General features: G+C 42.1%; 1 protein-coding gene across 1 annotated transcript in view; it reads left to right on the top strand.

Annotated features, from left to right (window-relative positions):
* Positions 1–18775, top strand: part of WWTR1 (WW domain containing transcription regulator 1) — a 138777-nt gene that overhangs the window by 79993 nt on the left and 40009 nt on the right. The window contains exon 3 of the mRNA XM_002923448.4: positions 7360–7496. Within this exon, the coding sequence (XP_002923494.2) occupies positions 7360–7496 (137 nt within the window). The remainder of the gene's footprint in view (positions 1–7359; positions 7497–18775) is intronic.

Here is an 18775-nt window from a genome sequence, read left to right on the forward strand (position 1 = left end):
AGTGAAAATCTGACCAGAACCTTTCAACGATAAATTCCTTGTGGTTTCAGAGAAGGATGAGCTTTCTCATGAGGCACACTTCATTATGTGAACAGTCACCTTTATTGTATGGCATGAGACCCTTTTTATGGCTTTGGGATTTAATCTGTGAATGGTATGAATGCTCCGCTAATGGGTGTGTCAGCGATGTACCTTTGCAGCCTGACTTTTACCTCTTTGTATCTTTTATTCTAATCCGTTGGACTAGCAAGAGATGGTACTGTTCAGGATTTGGGCAGAACAGAAGAAGAATTGTAACCAGTTACAGTGTTAGGAAAGCTGCTTTGTGTGGTGAAGGATCATCAATTAGGGTGACAATAGGAGGGATGAAAACCTGGGAAGGAGTTTGATGGCTTTGGAAATAAAATAAAACATCTGTTCAGCCAGGTGAAATGCCAGCACTTTATTTCCGATTGTCAATGTATTGCAGGTCAGAAGCCTGCTCCCCATTATCCAACTGGACTGATAGGGTTAAGCAGAGGGGAGCAACTTACTGGATGGCTACTAATCAGGTTGGATTGCCAGTTTAGGAGTGGGCTGTGAGCTATCACAACGGTGGTAGCTCCCTTTGCTGTGGGGCTCCCCCTGCAGTGGGGCTCAGGGGCTCATATGTGATCAGTTTCCGCTACGTTCTGGTTTTAGGTGACAGCAGAGGAAGTAACTGGAGAGAGTGTACATCTGGGCCTGGGAGAATTAGTAAGTGTGCACGCCAGCTGTCTTTGTTCTTGTGGTTAAGACCCACCTCTGGTGTCAGTCGGAAGAGCTAAGTACCACTGGCAAAAAACAAAACAAAACAAAAGGCGCCACTCAAAGAAATGCAAGATATGAGTAAGATACGATGTGTCATTTCCTAGGTCTTGAAATTTAAATAGGAACACAGGAACACAGGGCCAGCATGTTTAATGTAATCGAAACACAGGCAGCATTGATTCCCGAAATACAACAGAAAAGTAAACCAGTTTTTTGCCAATTTGTGTTTTAATTCTAACATTTCAGAACTTTCTCGGACAAGTCTCCTTGCCGTCTGGTACAGGATTAAATATTGGCAGAGCATTTGTTGTCTGCTGACAATGGGTCAAACTTACTTGGCAAGCCCTCCCTGAGAAATTATCGACCTCACACAAATCTGTTTCAATTTCCATTTTTAACCCTGATGGTTTTAATTGAGCTGGTTCACAACAAGCAAGTTGCAAAGTTCCTTTAGCACTTTTTAAGCAAATAATCTTCAGCGTATTACATTTGTGATCACGTTAAGAGAGTGGTGAATTGGTCTGGTAAATTAAAAAGAAATTTTAGTGTCTGATTTAAAAAAATAAGACAGTTTACTCATGCCCTAAATTGGGTTTGTGAATATTATGGGGGTTGCAAGGATATTGTTTTCCAGATGTTTACTATGTACAGAGCACTTCACTGTGCCCCATAGGATCATTTCTGTCATCGAAAGAGCTTGTGTTCCACTGGAAGAGAAATATTAGCACCCCCCCAAAAAAGAGAGAGTGAAGGGAGAACTTGAAGAAAGCCTGGGATTGTCACGGGACTGGAGCCAAGTGGCATTGAATGTGAATTGAGTTTCGAATCAGTGAGCCTTGGTTTTATAACCCCAGGCTGCCTTTAAATTCCTATCTCGTTGGTGTGGTTCTCTGTATCAGCCTAGCTAGTTTGTGGTGGAAAAGAAGAGCCAGGTTGGAGGCTACTACTAATTCCCGTCCTAACAGCTCTGTTGGTGGCAGGGAGCCCTGAGTAACGTCTGACAATAATGTGAAACTCGAATATATTAAAGCCGTGAGGGTGGAGAGGAGGGGGAGTAAAAAGGCAAAACACTTATAGCGAAAGATGAAATCTTTGCCCATAGAAATAGGCAAGCAGCTTATGTTGTTAAGAACTCTAAATTCTTTCAAAATCAGGCACTCAGAATCATTTCTATTTTTATATCTTTGTATGCTTCCAGCAATACAAAATGTATTACATAGACCTCTATTTCAGAAAGTCTTTGTTGTGTGGCTTCCTTCCATAAAGTTAGTGTAATAGGTCGTGGGCTGGAGTATAAATTCATCCAAAAACACCAGGCCTTTTCCTGGGCTGTAAGAAGCCGGTGGGTTCTATTTTCACGGATAAGATTTTATCTTTGCCTTTAATGGTTCTGCTGCTAGTCAGGGTTTTATATTTACAAAATGCTTTTTATTTTTATACCAACCTAGTGCATTGTGCACAGTAGGTGCTTACAGTTCATGCTGTTGAATTAACTTGAACCCGCATTGTCAGCCTTGGGCTTGCGGTGGGAGCTGCCGTCCATACCTTCACTGCTGGGGCGGTGAGCTTGGGAAGCCCCGGGAACTAGTCATGAAATCTGCAGGTGACTTTGGCTGTCATTAGTTTCCCTGAACAGACCTATTTTAGCCTTGCAACAAGGAACCCATACGTTTGTTAGCTTCTTTTGCTCCTGTCTCGTGGATCTGGGTGCTGAGACCAGGATGGGTGAAGTGGCTTGTCCAACAAGGTCACATAGGATCAGAGGTAACATTAAAACTCGGGTATGTGTGGGTGCCTGGGTGGCTCAGTCAGTTAAGCGCCTGCCTTCAGCTCAGGTCGTGATCCCAGGGTGCTGGGATCGAGCCCCACGTCAGGCTCCGTGCTCAGTGGGGAGCCTGCTTCTCCCTCTCCCTCTGCCACTCCGCCTGCTCATGGTTGCTTGCTCTCTCTCTCTGTCAAATAAATAAGTAAAATCTTTAAAAAAAAAAAAAACACCAAAAAACCCCCTCAGGTATGTGTGACACAAGACTTTGAACTTTCCAGAACACACAGCGTCACACCAGTAGGTTGTGTGTCTGGAAGATGTCAATGTGAGTAGTACTTTTATTTCATGGGCAAACCAAGGACCCAGGGGTGACTTGGATCCCAGCTGTCCTTGGAAGATGAGTCTAGAGAAGGGATGGAGAGCAGATTGTCAGAGAGGGTGGGGAAGGGATGACGTTAGGAGGAAAACCAGAAAGACTGGAGGAGGGGAAGCCTGGAGGCTCTTGCGCTCCTCAAGGTGAAAGGTCACGCAGGAGGCTGGTGAGGAGGAAATAGGAGCTAAGTTAATGATCCCCTGGAGGCTGATGGGAGGGACCAGGCCTAGAGGGGAGGGAGACCAGGAGGGTGGCGAGGCTGCCTCCTCTTCCACCCATTTCAGTGACATTTCAACCTCAAATACAGAATTTCTGTAGTTAATAAAATGGCTTTCTAAATCCACGTCTCTGTTGAAGAACGTATTAATTCAAGAAGGAAAAATTATGTCACACGACAGTTTTCAACCAAACACCTTCCCAGTGAAGTGTCGACCGTTCTTGCCCCTGAGTGAAAACTGCGGTTCCTAAATAGCTGAAGCTCTTTTCAGACTCTTCTCTGAGCAGCGACTCCTGATGGGGTTGGAGGCGAGGAGCTGGTTGGTTCTTTTTGTGACTGTGCACTGAGGCAGTCTGGGAAATGGTGGTCAGAGGGCCCCCAAAGAAAGAAGACCACTCCCGTTATCTTTGTTATAGGCACCCTTTGCCGCACACACCCCCTGGGGTCTCCCTGTAAAAACCCTTATAGGTTTTTGTTTGTTTAGCCCAGGAAAAAGACCTTTTGGTGTCAGGAAAAGTTTTCCTTTTCCTTCGGAACTGGTATTCTTTTTCCTGATAAACAACATGGGACCAGGTGATTGATTCCATTTCCCTAATTCTTTCTCTGCCCCACGACGATGACAAGCCAAACCTACAGCTTATCTTCAATCACATTTCAGTACCCTATGACCTGCGTGACCACGCATCGTTTTCCTTTTCGTCATGTTGTACCTTCATGAGTATTTTTGTTTTTACTGCTTATGAAAACAACACATAGTCACTGTTAAAAACCTGGGAAGTACAAGAGAGTTTTGATAAGAAAAAAAAAAAAAGCACCAGTGGGCCTGTTATTTTCATGTATCACCCACAGTAGTTTGATATCTTTTTTTGTTTTTTGTTCCATTTTCAAATACGAGAACGGTACGGCCTATGTAGTCATCGAACACACATACACAGGCAGATTGAAAAAATATATATATATAAATTTTGAGGAGAAAGGAGACTTTTTTAAAAACAGCAGACACATTGGGTTGAAGTAAGGCTCGGCAGCAAGGGAGGGAAATCGGGAAAGAGGTGGGAGTAGCAGGGCAGTGGGGATTCATCCAGCTCAACTGTGGGTCCTGGCAGACAGTAAGGTTACACTGAGAAATCCGAGAAAGGAAATGAGTCAGTAACTCAGAGGGAGCGGAGATGAGACAGCAGTGTGAAAGAGCCAGTGGCTTAGGCTGCCTTCGGGAACGGGGCGACGAGAGTGAAATGATTTGAACAATAGCAGAATGTAGCTTTCAAATCAAATCATCAGCGATGTATCAAGTGCTTGTGAGCAATGCCCTTGCTTTTAGCATTCAGACTGGGAGCCACCCTGGACATCATAAGAGCCAAGCGTTAGAGCAAAGCTCGTGTCGGGTCGACTGGTGGGTGTGCAGAGGCTGGGAATTCCAGTGGCTTTCTTCTCAGAGTTGTTTCTGAGCAATGAGAACTGCTCACTTAAGACTCCCTCTTGTACTCTAGTCTTTGGGGAATACCGTGAGTGACACTTTTAATTAACAAATCTGCTGGGAACAAAACTCCTTTCAGAGCGTTGGCTGGGCATGGGGTTTGAAGGTTGGGTCGAGGAGGCTCCCACGATCCTGGGGGAGTTCTAGGACTTGGAAGCCACGGCAGAGCTGTACCTCTTCGGGGTCAGACCCCTCTGGGATGGGGCCAGAGAGTCCTCCGGGAACGCCCCAGCACTCTGTTCCGGGGGATGGAGGCTGGCCAGCTGTGGTGACGTCCTTAGGCAAGCTGGGCTCATTTACCACTTGGGGTGTGGGCCTTTCTGCTCTCCCTAGATTCGGGGGCCATAGCCCACTGGTTCAGAATGGGAGAGGAGAGTGGGGACCAGCGTTTGGGAATGCATCGTTCCGGCTCCTGTGTCATTCCTGCCACTGACCGGGAGCTGCCTGTCTGACCACAGCAGACGTGCGTCACTCTCCCTCACGCATCGAGATCCATGGTATCAGAGGGTCTAAGAAAGGCTCATGAAAGAGAAAAGGATTCCTTTCCTTCCGGGACCATTGTGGAAAGTATGTAGGACAGACCTACCTCGGAAAACATGTTTTAATAGTGTGGGTCCTGAAGGAATGGTTAGTCAAAGGGTTTCTTAGCTCTAATTGCTTTGCTAAAGGGAGTTTACTTAACTCTGACATCCTCATCAATTGGTTCCTGACTCTGAAGGACTTTGAGGACAAACCCCCTGAGGCTGGTGATGAGTTTCCACTTGACCAGAAGTTGACAAAAGGATTTTATGAGAGCTTTCAACAGAATTATAATTGTTCAACTGAAGATGTAACTAAGACCATTGTTTCTTTCTTTTTCATCTTTTTGTGTTTGGGAGAGCGATTGTCATCTCTTTAGTTTGGTCTTTCCCCTCTATTTGTGTTTTTCTTAACAGGACAGCCTTGGTTTTAACATTTTTATTCTTCCCCGTTTGTTTTTGATTGTTTTGAAGACTGCCGATGGTTCTTACAGTGTGGAAACTCAACAGTTAAACTTAATTACACTTCTTTTACCAAGCCTGACTTTTTTTTTTTTTTTTTTAATCACACTCACTTAAAGGCCTTCTTGGGAAAACATCCAAGTTTTCACTCAAGGCAGTGGATGAGTTCCCCGTGCAATAACTTGCTGTCTAGGATGAAGAAATCTGAAGAAGTGATAACAGTGGCAGCATTCAAATGCGTGGAAACAGATGCAAAAGAAAAGACAAATACAACTCCAGTGAAGAGGATGTCACTGATTTAGGATTAAATTTAACAATAGTTGGGGGCGCCTGGGTGACACAGCGGTTAAGTGTCTGCCTTCGGCTCAGGGCGTGATCCCAGAGTTATGGGATCGAGCCCCACATCAGGCTCCTCTGCTATGAGCCTGCTTCTTCCTCCTCCCACTCCCCCTGCTTGTGTTCCCTCTCTCGCTGGCTGTCTCTCTCTTTGTCAAATAAATAAATAAAATCTTTAAAAAAAAATTTAACAATAGTAATAGTGGTTTGCTATCCTAAAGATTCAAAGGGGGCCATTGTTATTCAAAATTAAGGTGTGTTAACTGAAAGAATAATCACAGTCCTTTCATATGGATCTAGAAGGGTCTGTAGTGTGTGGGGGTTGACAGTCACAAGTACTTTGGAGGAGGCCAACCTAGTTGCAAGGCTTAGAGCAGAAGGCTGACGTTGTTTCTGCTGTCAGAGTTTGTTGTCTTGGATAAATATACGAAGAACTCTGATAAGTTCTGGTACCAAATGAATATACTCATCTTTAAAAGAAAAATGTGGCAACATCTCAGGAAAGAGTTTATGGCATGCGGTACATAAAGCACCAGGAATGACTTACGATGTGGTTTGGGAGGAGGAAGACAAGGATGGAGGTCCTGTCCGTCTTTTTAAGGACACAGGGGAACTCTGGGCAGAAGCTTATGTTGGGCCAGTTTCTCTGAGATTAAGGCACAATAACAAATACTGGAAGTCGTGTATGACCAAAAGTCTAATCATGTCTTTGCACTCCGAAACCTTCCTGCCTTGACATCTGGGTTTCTCCATAACTGTCTTCCAGTCTTCCTGTGGGTAATTCGTGCTACCCTGTATTCCAGCTACACAGTCGTTACCTTGTCGAGTCGAACATGAGCTTCTTGAGGGTTTTATGTATTCCCTGTGTGGACCTCACGGTGCCTTCCTTGCTCTTAGTAAGAGCTCAGTCATATCATGTTTACGAGGTTGGTTTCCAGAGCCCTGTCTTTGGCTGAGACCAGTAGACGTGTCCTCGTTATGTCAATACGAGCAGGGGAGTGTGGGAGGGCTGGCGGGGCAGGAGAGCACGGTCCTGCTCTGGGAGAGGAGTTCCCACCATGGCATCCCAGTGATTGAATAGAGGGGAAGCACCTGAGGAGCTGGGGCGTGAAGGCTCCTTGGCTGGGAGGAGATACACTGGTGCGACAGAAAACCTTTAAGAGGGTTTTTGCATCTAGGGGCGGCTGGGACAATGAAGTCATGGGCTTGTATTCAGAGAGTCCCTGCTGGGGCCCTTGGATGGAGGGTATGTGGGCAAGCGTGACTTTGGATGAAAACAACACAGTGTGTCAGCCATTTGTAAGCAAATCCTAAGGGAAGAAGAGCCAGCGCCGTTTAACTCTTGTGCTGTTACCTTACCGGCGATGGTGATAATGATAATCACGCTGACAATTAAAAAGATAATTGTTTTCCTTCTTTTAGTCACATAGAAAAAATCACCACATGGCAAGACCCTAGGAAGGCGATGAATCAGCCGCTGAACCCTATGAACCTCCACCCTGCGGCCACGTCCACCCCAGCACCCCAGAGGTCCATGGCCGTGTCTCAGCCGAATCTCGGTAAGCCCAGAGCGTCCACTTGGAGCTGAATGAGCAGGTGGTTAACCCAGAGGCTTTGGAGCCCAGAAGCAGCTCTGGTTGTCTTGGTGTCGACTTGTGCACCCAGATAGTTCTTGGGTGCATTACCCTTCGGCCACCTTTGCCTTTTTTTCTTGGTGTCTTTGCTACCAGGTCACAATACTGCTATCTGGGTTCACACTATGATTCCAGCATCTCCTTCAGTTGCCTCAGTTGGAGTGTGTTTAAAAATCATTTAGGCCTCCTCTCTTCATCCAGGCTGAGGCAAGTACGCACCCCCGTTCTGTGAATTTGGTTCCTGAAGACGGCCAGAGGTGCAGTTCTAATCTCAGATCCCCTTCTTTCCTTCTTTTATTATTATTACTCTGCGTGATGTGTGATTGACACCAGGCTAGGTGCTTTCACGCCTTATCTCATTCAGCTCCCGACAACCCTACAGGAAGTGATAGCATTCCCATTTTACGGATGAGGAAGCTTTCTTAAGGTCAGACAGCTTGTGGATAGTAGAGTTTGGAGTTTGAACTGAGGCTGCTGTGGTTTAGAAGGCATTCAAATCCTTTACCTGATCTGCAGGGGGCTTCTTGAGACGCCTGCCCCCAGACAATGCAGCTTATAATCCTTACTTCATTTAGAATGTGTAAGTGTGATTTTAGAGTTGAGAAAAGATTATTTTCTGCTAATTGCCTTTACTAAAGAAGAACTAAAATTCTGCCCACTGGAGATGATCAGACGTGAATTAATACATTGCAGCGATATAACTAATCAGCTTCTATTGTGGTCATGCCCCCCATTCTCCCCCTTCCAAAGGCTAAGAATAAAGGGTACTTTTAAAGTTTTATAATAGATGGTACCATTTTCAGATAACATTTCCATTTAAGATCAGATACCCAGATGCTGCTTAATACACAGACTAGTTAATGGTGGAGTGAAAAGAATCTCCTGTTGGATTTTTCAGGAATGAACAGGATAAAAATGGAAGCATTATTCCCAGACACCTTCCCTCATTCTGTGACTTAGCCAAAGTGAGTATGAACTCAAGTAAACCCGAGTCAGCTTCAAGTAAATATATTATTGTCTGTTCTTCCAGGAAGTCTGGATCTACCATTTTAAAGCTTGCAGATGTAAAATATATCCAGAAGCAAACGACTTGGAATAACTTCTGTTGTGTCCCATATCTAATAGGCAGATCAAGGAAAATGGTACCAATGCTTCTACCAGCAGTGTAACCTGAAACTTCCCATGACTCATTCGTCCCAAATATATAAGAGATCAAATAGAAAGCAGTTGCAAGCGTAGTAAAGAAACCACAAGTTGGGTAGCATTAGATGAGTTTCAGGGTTTCTTATAACCATTTAATTTTCATTAAAAATTCTAAAGACTGATTATTAAAGTATTAACTTTCATTTTAGAATCCATTATAATTGGAAAAAAAGTCTTTCACGGACTCAGTTAAAAAAATGCAAACACTTTTTCGAAGCATTGTTCAAAAAATAAGTTTTTCTCGGATCCCCGGATGTTCCTGGAGTCCTCTAGTACTTCCGGTCAGGGGGATGTGTTTCTTCACATGAATGCTAGCATACTTGACCTACTGTTCTGCACCTCGCCTCTTCTGCTTTTGGTATCCGTACACACAGAGCTGCCTTATTCTTGCAAAAGATTTCTTAATCGTCTCAACCTAGTGATATGCCATGATTAGTGCATTGAACTGGCAGCCCGCATCTGATGGATAGTTAGGTTGTTACTGGTATGTTGCTGGCATACACAGTACTGGAATGAATATCCTTGTTTATGTATCCTGTTTTATGTACTTGCCTTCATTTTTAAAAGTTGAGCAACAAGTACAAAGTGGACTAATTAAATTAAAAGGAACTTGAATGCTTGAAAGCTAACGTTGAAGGCACACGTGAGTCAGCCTGTGCACGGGTGCCGCTCCCTCCCTGCCAAAGCACAATTGTTGGTAAAGTGTATCTCAAGAAATTGGAGTCTGAATGTCAGAACTGTGTTCACCTATTGCTGAGTTAAAATACCTTACTTTCCAGATTTCTAATAAATCAAAGCAGTCAGTTCCTTAAGACACACTCCGGGTTTTTTCCTAACACTATTTGAAAATTTGTCCATTACAAAAAAGTGTTACTAGCCTACAGTGAATCACAGACGTGTCCCAAGGATAGACATGTAACAGGGAATGCCAAGTAAGCACCAAGGACTGGGGATAATTTAGAGAGTCACAGTGTGGTCCTAATAATAAGTGATTTACTGAGAATATGTTATTTCAGGCTGTAGCTCTACCAGTAGTTTATACTCTGTTCAATTTTTAAAACTATAAAGAGCAGGTCCTTTTACTTCTTAAATCTGAATTTTGTTCTTTTCAATAGAATATAGCTAACCATTAAGGGAACTAAGTGGTATTTCTCCTTTTGGAGGGAGGTATTTATGTATAGGTGAAAATGTCAAAATACATTAATAATAATACTATTATATATATATGTGTAATATTATAAGATGATAAAATTAGTACCTTTAATAAGCTAATTGTATATATTTCTAGAGCTGTGATATAATCTATGATATTGCTAAATACATTCAGAAATAAATCTCCTTTTCTTGGGATTCTGTGTTTTACTGTAGGTGAGGTTCATGGATTTGGGAATCAGACTGTCAGAATTTGAAAGCTGGCTTTGCCCATTACTAGCTTGATGACCCTGTTAAGTTACTTAATTTTGCCTTAGTTGCCCTATGTGTAAAATGAAGGTTATTATTATAGTATGAAGAGATTATATGAGTTTATATATGTAAATGCGTAGATCAGGTGCCTGGCACATTAACAAGCTATAATTGTTTTATTCTTAACATTATTCTTTGTGGAAAGAAAAGTTTTATTTTATATTTTATTCAGTGTTAGATTTGAAGATAATTTCATTGTTCATCATAAAAGCTGTCAAGAAAAAAAAGATTTATTTTGGGCAGGTTAGAGCGCAAAGTGCTTTAAATTAGGAACACTGTTTATTACTTTCAGTGAGTGTAGCGCCCCCTGGTGGAAATATTTCAGCCCCCCCCCCAAAGCTTATCAGTGAATACCTTATTTTTTCAGTGCATCTATTCCTGAAATGTAGCTTGCAAGTCTAATCATATTTTAATTGTCAGAGAAGAGACCTATCACTTAAGGGTGCCCTGAAATGAGTGACTTGTAAAAGTGGAGTAAACTTTTGTCAGGCTGCATCAGTATCCAGTGAAAAACCATCTGTAGGATGGCAGATCTGCTGTGTATGTAAACTCACTAAATTTTCAAATGCCTGAGTAAAATGGAATAGACTCTGTGGAGGAAAAAATGAAAAAAAATTTTTAAACTTTATTTCAAATAACCATCTCTGGCTGAAATTTTTGTTTTGTTTTTGTATTTGCCAAACAAAGTTTTCTGTCAGGTTATCCTCCTTGATTCTGTCTGAGCAGATTGGTGACCTTTGTGTCTCAGCCCCCAGAGATGCCCAGTGAATGGAAGAAGGAAGGAAGACCTTGGAGAACTTCAGGAAGTTAAGAGGAGAGATGGTTTCTGCGTGGAAGCCATAATGCTTGGGGCTGACAACTTGCTTAGAATCCTCACTTTTATGTAACTGTGAAGGGGGAAAACGACTGTCCATGTGAAAGCTGATTTTTTTTTTGTAACACAAACCGGGGTAGGACCTCGTATCTTTTAAGTGGGTTGTTGGTTTCATTAATCACCATTAATACCCACTGAATTTTTTTGAAGGGGGGAACAAATGAAACAAACGGGAAAAAAAGGACTCCACACAGGCCCTATTCTAATATATAGGACAGTGGGCTTGGGGGAAAGGGGTGCCTGCTAAGGAAATCAGTTGGGGTGTTAGACGGTAGGGGATGGGTGGGATGGAAGCAGGGCACCTTTTTGTCTGGTGGTTGATGGGAAGAACTTGGAGTCAGAGCTGAGTTTCTCTTGGGTTAGACACTTACTAGCTTGGTTTGTGAGCAACCTGTCTGAGTCTCGTTTTCCTTCTTTGTGAAGTGGTGATGATGACAGCAAACATACCTGGCCACTGTGATGCCTGTCTCCTGAATGTTGTCTTGAGTACTTAGGTACTTGGCAGATAGAAAGCCCCCAAAGAAGTATGTTGTTATAAGTGTTCTTGTGAGCTGGGAGCCTGATTTTTCCTCCCTGTTCTGGCCCCTGTGTACTCGGGAGGCAGAGCCTGTGGTGTGTACTCTTAGAAAGCCGTCCTCCTCCTCCCTCAGGAAAACCCAGCCACGGTGCCCGTAACTTGTATCGTTTGAGCTCTTTTAAAAATAAGTCGGTGGACCCCGACAGCATTCATGAGACGATGAAGAGGCACGTGCTCGTGACCTGGCTCTTTCTCCATCGGATCATTAACAGGGAGTTGGTGACGAGCAGACACACTCAAGTTCCACGTGAAGGACTTTTCCACCTCTACAAGTGTGACAGTGGCAAGGTTTTCCCATTTCTCAGCACACAAATACTGAAATCATGCAGCAACTTAAAATATCCCCATATTTTAAAATGTGACTGCCCAGAGAAAGTGACATGCATTTTTGCCCTTTTGGTGATAATCCTAGTGATCAGAAACCATGGTGTGCTGGGCTCCTGTCACACATTAACAGACCTCTTTGTTGGAATGAGGCCCTGCCCTGGGGTGCCAGTATCCTCCCAGACAGAACAGGAAAAATAAAGACTGTGTAACAACTTCACCAGACTGCCAGCCCGAGCTGGTTCAGAAACTTTTGGTAAAGTGCAGCCAGAGAGTATTTTTAATGCTATAGGAATTTTTAAAATATCACACACACACACACACACACACACACACACACACACGTTCCCCTTTGAAGATGTGCCGTCCACCAGGCCAGAGCCTAAGTCCTCCAGGTCTGCCTTGATCTGTACTTCAAATTATAAACACATGTGTGTGTGTGTGTTTTTCTTTTTTGCAGTGCATGCTTTTCAAGACAAGATGGAAAATCTTGTCTGTGCTCAGTTTGGTAAATTGGCTTATTCTTCCTTCTAGGAAGTGCACAAAGGCACTTAAAAACATTTTATCAAAAGCAAATAAAATAGCTAAGGGACACAGCAGCCTAGTGTTGCTTAAAGCATGTAGAAAGGTATCCCAAGGTTTGCTGAAAGTCAGATTTATATGTAGATTATTTTTTTTCCCCTAATCAAATTGATGTGGTATGTCTGTGGCACACATCTAGCTACTGTGATTTTTCCAGCTCTGATACTCTCTCTATTTCTTGAGCTTTGTGGTTCTGCAGCATAAATTAGCCTGATGTGCATATGCACACACACACAACCCCAAAGACAAACTGAAAAAGCTTCACACTTTACGGGAGGGGGTAGAATGATGATAGGGCATTGGTAGGAATGTCGTGATAGAACGTGGGTGTATATGTCAGGGAAGGAAAACTGGTGGGCATGGGGAAAAAGGGAAGGGGTTCTGGTTAAAAAGGCTTTTTTTTTTTTCTTCTTGATTAGAAAAAGAAGGAACAGTTCTCTAAACCATAGAAATCATTATTTTCGTCTTAGATTTGCAGGAAGCCATCAGTTGTCAAAATTCACTCTATCTAATCAACATTCTTGAAAGACTGTTCTTTGGAATTTCCAAAAAGAGATTCATTACAGGTTTTTTTTTTGTTTTTTTTTTTTTGCTTTTAAGGCTTTTGAAGATATATGAAATGGGGGCTGAAAACATTTAATCAACTGATTCAATTCCTTTCGTGCAATAAAGTGAGATGTAATAATATATAAAGAAATGAACTTTAGGTTTCCATGTGTATATTCCATTTATCTTAATGTGGATGAATCTTTTATCTAGATGAATTCAGTTGACCTTGAGCAACATGGGGGGTTGGGGAGCAGACCCCCTGCACCGTCAAAAATCTGCGTATAACTTTGATTCCCCCAAAACTTAACTACTGATAGCCTACTATTGACCGGATGCCTTACTATTAATACGGAACAGTCAACTAGCGTATATTTTGTATGTTCTATGTATTATATACTGTATTCTTAGAGTAAAGTAAGCCAGAGAAGAGAAAATGTTAAGAAAATCACAAGAGAAAATACATTTACAGTACTATACTGTAAATCAGCATATAAGTGAACCCATGTAGTTTAAAGCCATGTTGTTCAATGGTCAACTGTATTCATTTGTCTGGATGAAGTAAGATTAGGTGGTAAATAGTTGTAGATTTTATTATGTGAAATTTAGAAATTTGGGTGGAAAACCTCCTCTTTGATAGGAAGCCTCAAGAGCCCTAAAAAAAAGTTTGATGCCACAATTTTCCTAAGAAAATATTCTCCAAGATAAAATTTCCTATGTAGTATGCTAGATGAACACGTTGGGAAATTGTGTACACAAAGATGGGTTATTTATAAAATAGCCCCCCAACTAAATGCCTGCAATGCAACAATAGATAAATTTGTAACCATTTAAATAATAGTTATAAGGACTGTGTGGTACATGGAAAACTTTATTATTTCAATCTGACTTTATAAAGCAGAAAAAATTATTTATGCTATGACTATAATTTTGTTTTTTAGAAAAGACTGTTTCGATTCTCCTTTCCCACACACTTTGCTCTCCCTTTCTGTATTTCTAGCCCCTAGCCAAGTGCATTATGCATCACAGGTGCACCACTTTGTAGAGTTAATGTATTAAGTAAGTCAGTTATGTACTTTTGAGTGTTAATAGTGATTATAGTAAGCCTTTTTGATTAGGGGTGATTCCCTTTATTTTCTCTGTAATGTGGTTATATTAGTTTTACAGTAGCCTAAGGGGGGGGAGAACCAGTTGATGTGTTGAGCTTTTTATAGAGGGAGAGGAGGATGGGGTGTTGGGAAGAAGGCTCCAGGCCCCATGTGCAGTCCAGACAAAACCATGAATCTTCAGGCTTCTGCAGCTGAATCTGCCAGTGGCAAGCAAGTTATTCCCTAGTCTCTAAGATCAGTGTTTCTCCCAGTGGGGATCCACGTCTAGCAATGGTAAGGTCCTTTGGGGCATTTGTTAAACATGTATCCTCAGGATCCAGTCACCTGATTGCTCCTCAAAGAAGTCTTGGGCTGCTTCTGGAATAATGCCTGGGCCCCCATCTCTGGGAAATCCTGTTTCAGATGATGTAGGTTGGGGTCTTGGAGTGAATGCTGTTTCCAAGTGCCCAGCTGACTGTGGTCATCAGCCAGATGTAGGAGCTGCAACAGAATTGTGTGTTTTAGCATGGTGATTGGAGAATGCCATCATAATTAATGGCAAAAGCCACTCGGGTTATCCATTCTTTAACTTGAGTTATCGGAAGAGAACTCTGAATTTGCTCACCAACTATTTGACGGGGTTCTTTGTCCAAAATAGACATTTACTATGGCATTGGCATTTGTCATTTTGACACTTGCTGGTGTTAGTGCACACATGAGCATTGGGTACGTGATCGCTGAAGCCACTTTCCAGAAAGTTTTGACCTAGTCATGCCATGTAAACTTCAAAAATAAGGGAAAACATTGCTGTTTGGAAATCCAGGTTATTGAACTGTATTGTCTACATTCACACGGTAAGTGTGTAAGCTCACCTTGAACTTTGTTTGCTGAGAGTTGACTAGAGAATCAGGCCTCTGAAGCCTAAAGTCCTGAGAAATTCCAGAGAGGCATCCCATGCCCCAAAGAAGAGCAGAGCCTCTTAGCAAGGAGGTCAAGGCCAGGTTAAGATTTCCTGAAGTCCCTTCTTTGTGGATGCTACCTTCCTTATTTACTTAGTTTTAATGGATTCTAATTTCTTCACCAAGCTGTGGGCCTTTGTTGAGAGTTTAAAAAATAATTTTGACAGTTTCAGTAGTGGCTGACTTCCAATAGTTTGCCCTCAGGAACTTCCTTGTTGTAGGGAATTTCACCCAGTTAGTTTGAGGTGAAGGGATTCCGGGATGGTTTGTCCTTTGACCACTTGTTCTAAATTAATAAGTGCTGACTGACATTTGGACACTCTTCTTTGATCTCGTCTTTGGGGTGCCTGGTGATGTCCCTGCCCGTGTGTGACCATCACCTCCCCCACCCCATATCAACTGGAAGATTGATTTCTTCTTCCTTTCTGGAAGTCTAAATTTATTCCCTGGGTATTTTGCAGTTGCTGGTGGTCAGGGACAGCTGTTCCACCACGCTTGACTCTGGATAATTCTCTCTGATGAAGTCAGCAAAATAATACTGTAAGAGAAGCCAAGAAAACACAAGCCTCCATGGTCTTTTCTCATGAAGTGCTGAAGAGAGGAAGATCACCCCTCTCCTCAGTTGAAAAAAAAAAAAAAAGGCAGGAAAAGCTAATATCCTAAACATATTTGAGGAAACAAGATTCAAGAATGTTCTTCCCCCACCCCCATATTATATAATTACTATTTGGTCATTGTAGAACAGCTGAAAAACACTGTAATCTGATCATTCAAAATCATACTAACATTTTCTCATATATTTGTCTTTTTTCAATATAAATATGAACAAAAAAAGAGTTGGAAAACCTGTATTCTTTTTTTGTAGGCTATTTTTCCATTTAGCATAATCATGCACATCCTTCCATTTCACTTAATATTTTTCTACAATATTTTTTGATTAGCTGTTTTTATTGGAATAGTAACATACACAAGGCATAAGATTGAAACAGTTCCAAAGCATGTTCATGAGAAGTAAGTCTGTTTCACACCAGAACCCTCAGCGCTTCGCTCCTCTTCCTCGAAAACACTGCTACCAGCTTCCTGAGTATTCTAGAAATACTCTACATACATATGTATGCTTGCGTGGATATGTCTTTTTTAAACTTAACATATCCTAGAGAGCTTTCTAAATTCGTACTTACAGATGTATTCCTTCTTTGCCGGTATTACGTAATATTCCACTCCATTGATGTACCAAATTTATTTGAACAGTCCGTCATCCTGGATCTTTAGATTCTTTTCTGAATGTTTGCTGTTACTAGGCAGCGCTACACTGTGCATCCCTGTACATAAATTCTTGTGCCTTGTGCTATTTATGTAGAAGATAATTTTGCAGAGGTGGACTTCCTGGGTCTAAAAATTAAGTGCATTTGAAGTTTTAATAGATATTCTACTTCCCTCCAAAAAGCCTATACCATGTTATACCCCGACCAACAGTGTATCCAAATGCCCTTTCCTTTCTACTCTGGCCAGTGATGTCCATTATCAGGCTTTTTAGTCTTTCTAATTCTTTTGTTTTTTTTTAAAGATTTTATTTATTTATTCAACAGAGACAGAGACAGCCAGCGAGAGAGGGAACACAAGCAGGGGGAGTGGGAGAGGAAGAAGCAGGCTCATAGCGGAGGAGCCTGATGTGGGGCTCGATCCCAGAACGCCGGGATCACGCCCTGAGCCGAAGGCAGACGCTTAACCGCTGTGCCACCCAGGCGCCCCTAGTCCTTCTAATTCTGATAGGCACAGACTAGAGTCTCATTGTTTATGAATGGATTTGGGCATATTTCTGTTTACAAACCATTACATCACGTTAATGGCTATACAATATCCTATAGGGTGACTACGCTATAATTTATGTAACCAGTTCTTCTACTGAGAGACCTACAGGTTGAGGCTGTTTTTCTACCATTATAAGTGATGTTGCAGTCAGTACTCTTGGACGTAAATTTTTGTGCCTGCCTTTAGCTTCCTCGTTTTTTCCAGGTTCTTCGGAATGTTTGTTAGTGAGGTATAGGAATTCCTTAAAAAATACAATTTTGACATGGTGTGCTTTTATCAAACTAAACAAGTAATTGTCTACAGATTCACCGGATGTGTTGCTGGGGGGAGATTTGTTTGGGGCACAACTTTCTTGCGCAATAAATGATTTAAGATTGTCATAAAAAGTGTATTTTTCACCAGGCACCTAGCATTCCCACTAGCTCTGTTTTTCAGCTTCCATATCCATATGTTTTTGACTAAGCCATAAATGGAAGTTTCATTTGAAGTTATTTTGCTTCCCAGTACATGTCATGCATTTCATTCCATATTCTTTTAGTTCTTTTCCTTTCCAGTGTGCTATTTCTCAGACACCAGTGAAGAGTGAGTTGTGAGTTTTCAGTTTTGCCTAGAGTTACATATTTGCAGAGCTGGAAGAAAAGAAAGTAAAAAATATTTTTTAATGTGGATGACTTAGTCCTGGCTCACAAGACTTTCGTTTAGCTGCTTCAAGGCTCACACTTTAAATATCAAGAAAAATACTCCATTTCTACCCCTGTCACTGCCATAATACCTGAATTAATTAGAATGGAACTCTAATGTCTTCCCAAATGGAATTGGATCATCCCATCATAATAGAACGAATGCTCAGGGTAGCTAAAAATGGGAAGGCTTCTGAACTCCTCGCCTCCACGCCTTACGTAGTTTTCCTGTTGCTACTGTCCAAGACGCTGCAATTGAGGGTTATTCGGCTGGAGATTTCGCTTCTCCAATCTACAACATATCTCAGTCATTTGTGTATCGTCTTCTCCTCTGTCTCTGCCCTGGTTTTATTTTTATTTTTTTAAAAGATTTTATTTGACACACAGAGCACGCATACAAGCAGGGGGAGCAGCAGAGGGAGAGAGAGAAGCGGGCTCCCTCCCAGGATGTCGGGATCATGACCTGAGCCGAAGGCAGACGCTTAACCGACTGAGCCACCCAGGCACTCCTGCCCTAGTTTTAAATACAAAACTTTTCCTCCTGCAGTTTGAGGGAATCCCAGGGCCCAAACCATATTAAAACAGATGACTTTGGCCTAGCACATTTCTTCCTGGAACATACTTCCATATGTCTGCATTTGCTAGTGCCTTCTCCAGACTCAGCTTTGCCCTTTGCGATTGTCCATTTTTTCTTCTGTCAGGAAGGCCAACGTTGAATAGTTTCTTGAGCTCCAGCTCTGGGAAGTGAGGGCCTATCGCTGAAAGGCCTCAAGCTTTACGGTCAGTTAACTCTTGGAGCTCAGACTCCCCTTAAGAAAACTTGTAGTTCTTTAGTCTGGTGTCTTGTTGTCAGGCGCGGTTGTCCAGAGCTGTTTCTTCTAAAAGACTGTTCCAACCAGACCTGTAGGGCAATTCCTTGTCCTGTCTTCCCTGCTGTTTTTTTGAATATGAGATTTTCTCCTTTTTTAAAAATTTGAGAGAGATACATATATATACATACATACATACATATATGTAATTAACATTATATTAGTTTCAGTTGTACAACATAATGATTTGATATATGCACATATTGCGAAATGCTCACCACAATAA

The sequence above is a fragment of the Ailuropoda melanoleuca genome, chromosome 6 (assembly GCF_002007445.2).
Source record: "Ailuropoda melanoleuca isolate Jingjing chromosome 6, ASM200744v2, whole genome shotgun sequence".
NCBI classification, from domain to species: Eukaryota; Metazoa; Chordata; class Mammalia; order Carnivora; family Ursidae; genus Ailuropoda; species Ailuropoda melanoleuca.